The 8,771-nt window shown below is 56.7% G+C and overlaps 1 protein-coding gene across 1 annotated transcript; it reads left to right on the forward strand.

Annotated features, from left to right (window-relative positions):
• Positions 1–273: 273 nt before the first annotated feature.
• CHI3L1 (chitinase 3 like 1) lies at positions 274–6,278 on the forward strand. Its single transcript, XM_081124201.1, has 10 exons — positions 274–417; positions 660–689; positions 1,450–1,651; positions 2,107–2,163; positions 2,722–2,872; positions 3,180–3,301; positions 4,184–4,307; positions 4,854–5,036; positions 5,407–5,523; positions 5,694–6,278. Exons 1-10 carry the CDS (start codon positions 393–395, stop codon positions 5,832–5,834), a joined length of 1,152 nt encoding a protein of 383 aa, XP_080980327.1. The 5' UTR covers positions 274–392; the 3' UTR covers positions 5,835–6,278.
• Positions 6,279–8,771: the final 2,493 nt, after the last annotated feature.

An 8,771-nucleotide genomic window follows, 5' to 3' on the forward strand; every position in this document is an offset into this window, starting at 1 on the left:
TAACTGCTGGCTAGAAAAGCTGGGGAGGGCTTGCTGCAGAAGGCAAGAGAGGAGAGGTCTTTGGAAATGAGGCTAAGCCGCTGGGGGCCCCCAAGTCATCACCCTGATGGCTTTTCAGCTGGCAGGTGATTCATGAAGACCTGGCACAAGTTTTCAAAACTCATTAGGCTTTCTCAATCCCCCTCTGGGGCCCACAGTGCTCCTCCCCACCACTTCCCAGGCTGGCAGTTCCTTCACTGACAGTTCCCATAAATGGGATGGTTTGGGGCACAGGGGAGTGGAGTGGGACAGGTATAAAAGGAAGTGCGAGGCCAGGGAGGAGGCTCAGCTAGGCAGCTGGGCACCAGGAGCACAGGAAGACGCCGGACCCTGCCCCTCTCTGCTGCCGCAGGATGGGTCTGAGGGTGGCTCAGACAGGTCTCTGGGCTGGCCACGGGTCTGGGTTGTGGGTGTTCAGGCTGAAGGGCCCAGACAGCCCACAGAGCCACTGCACAGTGGGGTCTGTACTTGCTGGGGGCGGGGCAGAACGGAGTGGAGGGAGAGGAAGCAGAGCCAGGGGAGGGGCAGGGGAAGGGGGGGGGGTCGCTGGCCATTATCGCCCGACTGCCTGTGGGGGGCCAGATGCACTGGCAAGGGTCTGACCCTGGGTTCTCCCACAGGCTTTGTGGCCCTGCTGATGCTTCAGAGCTGTAAGTAACCCCTCTGAGTCCTGGAGGCGGGTGTGGGGAGGGGTGTGGGGAGCAAGTGTTGGCAGAGGGGAGCACTTCTCCAGTTTCTTCTGTGATTCAGGTGGCTCAGAAGTAGTAACACTTGTTAAACTGAGATGATAAGTATTTTGATGTTTCTTTTACTATTCTCTACTTTTCTGTATACATGATCTTTTTCAAGATAAAAATCTTTCAAAGGCTCAGGTTCGGTGAAGGACTCAGTGGCAGTGTGGACAAGCAATGCCCACTGTCCTTTCTGCAGAACCAGGGGGGCAGAAAAGCTCACTCTGCAGCAGGCAGAGTGAGCTAGAGAGAAGAGGAAGAGCTTCCTGGTCCCCTGACATTGTGCCCAGCTTGGGGGACCTGGGCACTGCTGTCCTGGGTGGGTCCTGAGTCAGGGACACTCCCTCAGAAGGGCAGAGAAGAGGCGACCAGAGCTGCTCAGGTCAAGGACCCACTGCAGGTCCTGCCAGGTCCCACCCTGAGGCCAGGGTCTCTGACAAGGGCTGTCATGGGCTGATGCCTCCTCTCCTTCAAAGCCTCCAGGAAGCCTTCCTTGCTGCAGTGAGTCCCATTTCATTCTTCATCAGCAGGGGAACTCCCGGGCACCTGGGCTGACCCCTTTTCTTTAGAATTCTACCTTTGCTCACAACTCTGCCCGGTGCAGCTGAGCTCAGGGCTCAGCAAGAGAGAGGGTCCCTGGGGGAATCCTGGCCCAGGTCCTGCCTGACTTCTCCCGCAGGTGCTGCATACAAACTGGTCTGCTACTACACCAGCTGGTCCCAGTATCGAGAGGGGGCCGGTAGCTGCTTCCCAGATGCCATTGATCCCTTCCTCTGCACCCACATCATCTACAGCTTTGCCAATATCAGCAACAATGAGATTGACACCTGGGAGTGGAACGATGTGACGCTATATGACACGTTGAACACACTCAAGAACAGGTTGGGCCACAGGCTGGCCAGGGCAGGAGGAAGATAAAGGTTGGCCAGCTGGTCGCCAGGCAGGGCACCTCTTCTCAAGAGTATGGGCAATGACCCCTAGCACCTGCCTCTGGGTAGAGAATCGGAGGCCTTAGCTTAAGTGGGAGGAGGTGACGAGGGCAGGTGCTGGGCAGTATTTGGGGTGATGATGGAGGCCACAGGAGAAAGGGGCACACCTGAGATCTGGGAAGGAGAAGTCCTCCCCTGTCTCTCCAGGGGCCATGGAAACTGCTCACTACTCTATTTTTTCAGATTCTGGCTACCCTGCTTGGCAAGGGAGTGGGACAAAAATAGGCAACATACCTTAGTCTTAGAAACCGAATCTCAGGGCTGGAAGGGCCTTAGGGGCCCAAGCTGGGGCCTCCCAGTGCCACAGAACCTTACTCCACCCTGCCCCTGCTCCCTATGTCCCTCAGGAACCCCGACCTGAAGACCCTCTTGTCTGTTGGAGGATGGAGCTTTGGTTCCAAAAGGTAGGACCCGCTCCCTAGACGCTGGCGGAATAGGAGTGAGGAGACACCGATGTCCCCTCGCCCACAGTCTGAGGGTCACAGGGTTAGGCACAGGGGGCAGAAATGGTCATCAGGGGCCCAAACAAGAAAGTGGCGCTCACAGAGCAAGAGAGACTTGCCAAGAGTCACACAGTAGCTGACAGTGGATATTCTCATTCCTCTGTCTCAGACCTGACAGCAAAGGACTTACGGGGGTCCTGTCCTGGGGCTGGACAGAAGGGGATAGAAAGGATGGGAAACTGGGGGTGGAGACCCTGGAGGATGTCCTGGAGCGGGTAGAGTTGGAGCAGGGCTTACAGAGGAGTGGGGCATGGCCATAACAGCTCCCATTTGCTGAGTGGTTCTAAGTGTCAGGCACCCTTTCCAGCCACTGTCACATGTAATCCTCACAGCAGCACTGAGATATTATATTTATCCCCATTTTACAGATGAGATAACTGAGACCCAGGTTATAACCTGTGCAGGGTGGCTTGGCTAGTAGGTGAGCTAAGCACGCTTCTGGGGTGATTTCATTCCTAGATTTTCCAAAATAGCCTCAGATACCCAGAGTCGCAGGACTTTCATCAAGTCAGTGGCACCGTTCCTGCGGACCCATGGCTTTGACGGGCTGGACCTTGCCTGGCTTTACCCTGGACGAAGGGACAAGAAGCATCTCACCACTCTGGTCAAGGTGCTGGTCGAGTCAGGGACAGGGGCAGGGAGGTGGGCCGGCACCACCAGGGGTTGGACAGGAGTAACTGAGTGCTGATGGCATCGGGTGGGGTGGAGGCGAGATGAGTCTGAACAGTTTCTTAGAAGGATGGGTGAACCCGAGGACAGGACCACTGATGTGCCACCTGTCATTCCACTGAGCCCCAGTCAGGCTGGGGTCCCAGCAGGGGGAGGCCAGCGAGGTGCTCAGAGCCTAGACTTCCTCTGGGGGGCCCCCTCTCCCATTGCCAGGATCCCTTTCACTTGCCTTCCTCTCTCCCACCCAGGAAATGAAGGCTGAGTTTGCAAAGGAAGCCACGAAGGAAACAGAGCCTCTGCTCCTCAGCGCTGCGGTGTCCGCAGGGAAGGTGGCCCTAGACAGAGGCTATGACATCTCCCAGCTAGCCCAGTGAGTCCCTGCCCACCCTGCCCTCCACGGAGACTCAGAGGATACAGGATAGTGACCTTAAGGAAGCCACAATCCATCTCTGTGCCTCAAGCTCCCCATATGCCAATGGCCATAACAGTCCACATCCTTCCTTCCTCACTGGGGTGTCGTACTGACCAGTGGAGAGAGTTGCTATGAAGGCATTTGTGGAAAGGAAGTAGGAAACGCTGCACAAACCAGCCAGCCACAACGGGGCACTTTCTGCACGCTGGGCCAGGCAGAGTGCTTGCCTCTGGGGAGGCTTTTCCTTTCCCAGCAGCCAGGGCACCCTGTAGACGCTCCACATGCAGGCGGGTCCCTCTGCTCCTCAGCCTGCCCTGGGTGAGCAGGAGCAGCCCGCGGCCAAGCGGCCTGATGGCAGGTGGAGCCAAGGCATGGGTCTCAGGAACCTGGGGGTAAAGGGCAAGGGCTTGGCTATGACTTCAGAATCCTCTACAGTTTGGGGGAGGTGCAGACTCAGAGCTTAAATTGACCATTTAGAGGGTAGGACTGAGGTAGCCCTCAAGCATTTGCCCCCAACACCTGAAGGTCAGGTTCATGAGTCTTCCTGCAGCCCCTCACCTCTGTGTGTGGTTGCAGGTCTGGGTGCCCTTTGTCCTGCTGTTTGCTCACAAGCTGTCTGTGGATGACTCTTTTAATCTGCTCTCAGCACAATGAATGTGTGGAGATGGAGATGGAGGGGTCTCACAGCTTGGATTGACGGTCACTGGGCAAGACTTGGCTTTGGGTGGGTGATCAATCTCTCAGCTACCTGACTGCCCCGCTCACATCCTGCAGGGCTAGTGGTCATGAGGCCAAGAGCTTTTCTAATTCCTACCTCGCCCTCCGTCCCTTCTTCCACAGGCACCTAGACTTCATCAGCCTCATGACATATGACTTTCATGGAGCCTGGCGCCAGACCACGGGACATCACAGCCCCCTGTTCCGTGGCCAGGAGGTCACAAGTGCTGACAGGTTCAGCAATGCTGTGAGTGAGGGAAGGAGGGAGGGAGGGAGGGAGGGAGGGAGGGAGGGAGGGAGGGAGGGAGGGAGGGAGGGAGGGAGGGAGGGAGGGAGGGAGCCGCCCAGCCTCACACTCCACCCTCCATTCCTCAGTCATCCTTCAAGGCAGGGGTTATGGGCCTACGTCACAGATGAGGAAACTGAGGCCCAGGGTCCACGCATTCCCAGAGGTCTGGGAAGAGAGGAGGCCACCCCTCTGTAAAGGAACCAGACCTCTCCTGACAGGTCACAGAGGAGGCCGTGCAGGCAGAGGGTGGACAGGAGGGTGGCTGGGCCGAGGACTAGACCTGCCACTTGCTCCTGTGGAACCTGAGCCAGCCCCCCCTGATTTCTGCAACTGCCAAGCCGTGACATGCCTTCCTGCGCTCAGGAGGGTTTTTTGAGAGTGAAACTATGCAGTGCACTACACTGAGGTTACGGTTCCTGGAAGGAAGGGGAATTCCAGGTACGTGTAAGGACTGTCCCCTTCCCAAGGCTAACTGCTCCACTGTTCCCACCTGTCCCCACCCAGGACTACGCTGTGGGCTACATGCTAAGGCTGGGAGTCCCGGCCGAGAAGCTGCTGATGGGCATTCCCACCTTTGGGAGGGGCTTCACCCTGGCCTCTTCTGAGACAGGTGTGGGAGCTCCCTGCTCAGGACCAGGGATACCAGGCCAGTTCACCAAGGAGGAAGGGATCCTCGCTTACTATGAGGTATGACTCAGGAAGAAGATCATCTACTGGGGAAGATGGGCCTCCCACACCTTTATGCTCTTTCGGGAATAACAATAATGTTCCAAGAGACTAGCACCCTAGGATGAAGGGGAGGTAAGGCATCCTCAGTCTGCCTCTGGCCAACAGTCCTAAGGTACTTTGGTTTCTTGCCAGCCTCTATTGCTTCAAGCAGCCTGGGACCACACAACTCAGGAACATTTGGCTTTGTTTTACATAAGCTTGCAGGAAGCACACAGTTGGGGGCACATGTAGCCTGCAGGGCTGAAAAAAGCTTGAGGAGTTGCCCCCCCCCCCCCGACTTGCAGTCCCAGCACAGCTCCCTCACTACCCTGCCCTATTCTCTGCTCAGATCTGTGACTTTCTTCGTGGAGCTACAGTGCACAGACTCCTGGACCAGCAGGTCCCCTATGCCACCAAGGGCAACCAGTGGGTGGGGTACGATGACCAGGAGAGTGTCAAAAACAAGGTAGGTCTCCCAGGCCATGCCCCAAGATGAAGAGGGAGAGGATAACCTGCTCCAGGTATCCCCAGGGGTCCTCACCTGGGGGGCCCAAGAGAGCAGGTCACCCCCCACCCCACATACACACATCTGGGAGGGTAAACCCAGCCCTGCCACCTCTGGGCCTTCCCTTCCAGGTGCAGTACCTGAGAAACAGGCAGCTGGGTGGAGCCATGGTATGGGCCCTGGACTTGGATGACTTCCGCGGCACCTTCTGTGGTCGGAATCTGCACTTCCCTCTCACAGGCGCCATCAGGGACGCCCTTGCTTCGGCTTAGCTCTCTGTGCTGCGCATGCTGGGCCAGGGTGCCCTTCGCCCTGTGGTCTTGCTGCTCTGGAGCTTAGCCACTTGCCCTGCTGGACCTCAGTCTCCTTCCCTGGGGCCCATGCAGAGGCCACGGGTCTGAGCTCTGAGCTCAGCTATGTGGACATGCAGGTGGGGTTGTGGGGGAGCAGTGAGGGCTGGGGATCCACATAGTGTCAGACACAGTACAGCACACATGGATGGTGAGTGAAAATGCCCAGCTCCCTTCCCCGAGCCTCCTTGTCAAAGGACACCACGGGCAAGCTCCTCTACCCCGTAACGGAGTCGTATAGAAAGCAGTGACCACACGAAGCACATGCTCTGCGCAGCGCGGCCTCCAACCCACACCCAGGAATGTCCTTGTGCCTCCCTCCCGATTCCACAGCTGCTCAATAAAACACCCGAGCCTTAGAGCCTTGGCGCTTGCTTGTTTGTCTCTGAGGCCCCACTGGGCTCACCTCTCCCGTCTCTCCTGGGTTCCTCTTTCCCAGGCTGGGGACCCTGAGCTGGCAGAAGGGAAGGCCAGCCTGGCCACGGCTAGGACCCTGCGAATCCCCAAAGGAGGCCAGCCTCCTCAAATTTGCCTGCCTTGGGCTTCACCTGAGAGGGCTGACAGCATCCAGATATAGTCACTGTCACCAGACCTCCTGACTCAGCTCCTTGTTGGGAGAATTCTTTTGTGTTTCTGGAAGGTTAGCAGGAAGGAGAAGGAGGCAAGCCCTTTAATCCTAACCCTTCATCTACTGGGGAGGGAGTGTAGGAGCCAACAGGGCCAGGGGCTAGAAAGGAGACACCCATGTTGCATCACACACCCTCCCTTCGTCCCAGATCTGGAGTCTGTGGGCACTGGAGGCCTGGCCTTCCAGCCTGCCTGTTGTCTTCCCATTCCCAGAGAACTCACTGCCACAGAGCAGCCCTTCCCATCGCCACATCAGCCCCCTGTCCCCCTCATCTCTCTCCTAGGACACGCTCAGCCCTCAACCCACCAGGGCTCCTCAGCACAGGCTGGCCTGGGTCATGTGGATGGGATGAGTGGGATGGCATGCTTTGTATCCAAAGAAAGTCCAGATGCACATCCCAAAGCCCTAGGAAATTCATTCGTGGAGTCTCTGACGTTTGGACCCTGTGACTTGTCCTAATGGTTTATGACACTAGTTTGAGGTGTAGGGAAGGAAATACCTATTGGCTGCCCTGAAATCTGAACCAGCTGGAGCTGGGCAGATGCAACTGGCCCCAAGGTCACAGCCCAGCTAAAGGCAAAGAATACGGGGACCTGGCCAGAACCTCAGGGGTACGTGACATTTCACCGCTGGCCAGTGGGGCCAAGCATTCCCTGATCTCTGACTACTGCACACTACACCACACAAGGGTCTTTGAAAGGAGGGTGGGGCGAGCCCTCCATGGCAGCCACCCCCTCCACCCCACTCCCTTGGGGCCACCCTTCCCCCAACTGGGACATACTCGGCAGGGGTGACTCAGGGTCCTGCAGTTAGTCACATTCACTTATAGCTGCAGACTCAGCGTAAGGGATGGGGATCTGGTCTCCAGGGCCCACCTCCTGCCCGGCAGGACACTGAGTCACTTGGCACAGGCTATGGGCACTGAGGCAAGGCTCTGCACGCCTCTCCCCAACAAGGGCAGCCAAGGGTGAAAGGCAGCCACATTCCCGCGTCCCACCCCAGGGAGGGAAGAGACTGCCTGCAGCTAAGGACCCTAAATAAATTATATGTGTATTTATTCTTAAATTGTGGGATATACCATACATGCCAAAGCACACATAAAATGCGTTTTTTAATTTAAAGAATTGCTATATAGTGAAAACTTGTGTAACCACCACCCAGGACAGGAAATGTGACCTCATTAATGTTCCTCAAACTCCACCCAGAGGCAACCTCCATCCTGGCTTCCTCTGTGGTCTCACCACTGGGAGATGCCCCTGGAAGCAGGGAGCTTGCTGTTGTCTGAGCTTGCATTTAATGTAGATGGGTAACACCATTTCTGCTTCATAGGTGTACACACTCCACGGTTATCGAGCATCCCACTGTTGAGGGATAGCTCTTTCCCCCAGGTTTTGGCTATTGCAAATAGTCCTTGGGGGGTGTTTTCAGGCATGTCTGTCTCCTGTGCACCTGTGTGAGAGCCTCGGGGTGTCACCACTGGGTCATGAGTGTGCACATTTCGCATGATACCAGATCCCGTCCCAATTGTTCCAAAGGGATTCCTCCCACCCACAGTCCCAGGAACGATGAGCGCTCCTGTTGTCTCCCTTCTCCCTGACACAGTGTTTCCCAGGTTATTAAATGGTCACCAGTCTGAGCATTTCAGTGGATGAATGAATCAATGACTAGAAATTTGTACCTGCCTCATTTCCTCCACTGCAAATGCCCAGGCCAGGCCCTGCTTTGAAGAGTCTAGAGGTTTCAGAGTGCTGGCTCCCTCCAGAGTCTCTTCCACATCTGCCTTACTGACTTTATCCCATCCCAGAGGCCAGGGTCTGTCATTGTGTGCTCCGTAACAAGCGGGGTAGCAGAGGCCCCAAAAGGTTCTTGCCAGAATTCCCAAGAGAGGCAGTAACCAAGGGCCCTAGACCCCCTCCCTGGGATCCCATTGCTGGAAGACCTTCCTCAGCCCCACCTTGGCATCCCAATTCCCTCCCTCTCTAGGTCCCTCAACCTCTTACAGCACAAGGGAGACCCCCTCCCCAGGGAATGTGAAGACCAGGGGCAAAGCTACCCAGGGAAGGCTATTTCAGGCTGTCTGGGCCCCAGCCCCAGGCTCAGGAGCCCTGGGCACACGTGACCCCCTGGAGGCCAACGCGGCCTGATCTGGGTTCATCCTCTAGATGGAAGCTCTCGTTCCCACTGCCCTGACCCCTGGCACAGGCTACTGGCAATGTCCTATCTCACCCATT

This window comes from Miniopterus schreibersii (assembly GCF_964146895.1).
Source record: "Miniopterus schreibersii genome assembly, chromosome: 21".
In the NCBI taxonomy this organism is placed as follows: Eukaryota; Metazoa; Chordata; class Mammalia; order Chiroptera; family Miniopteridae; genus Miniopterus; species Miniopterus schreibersii.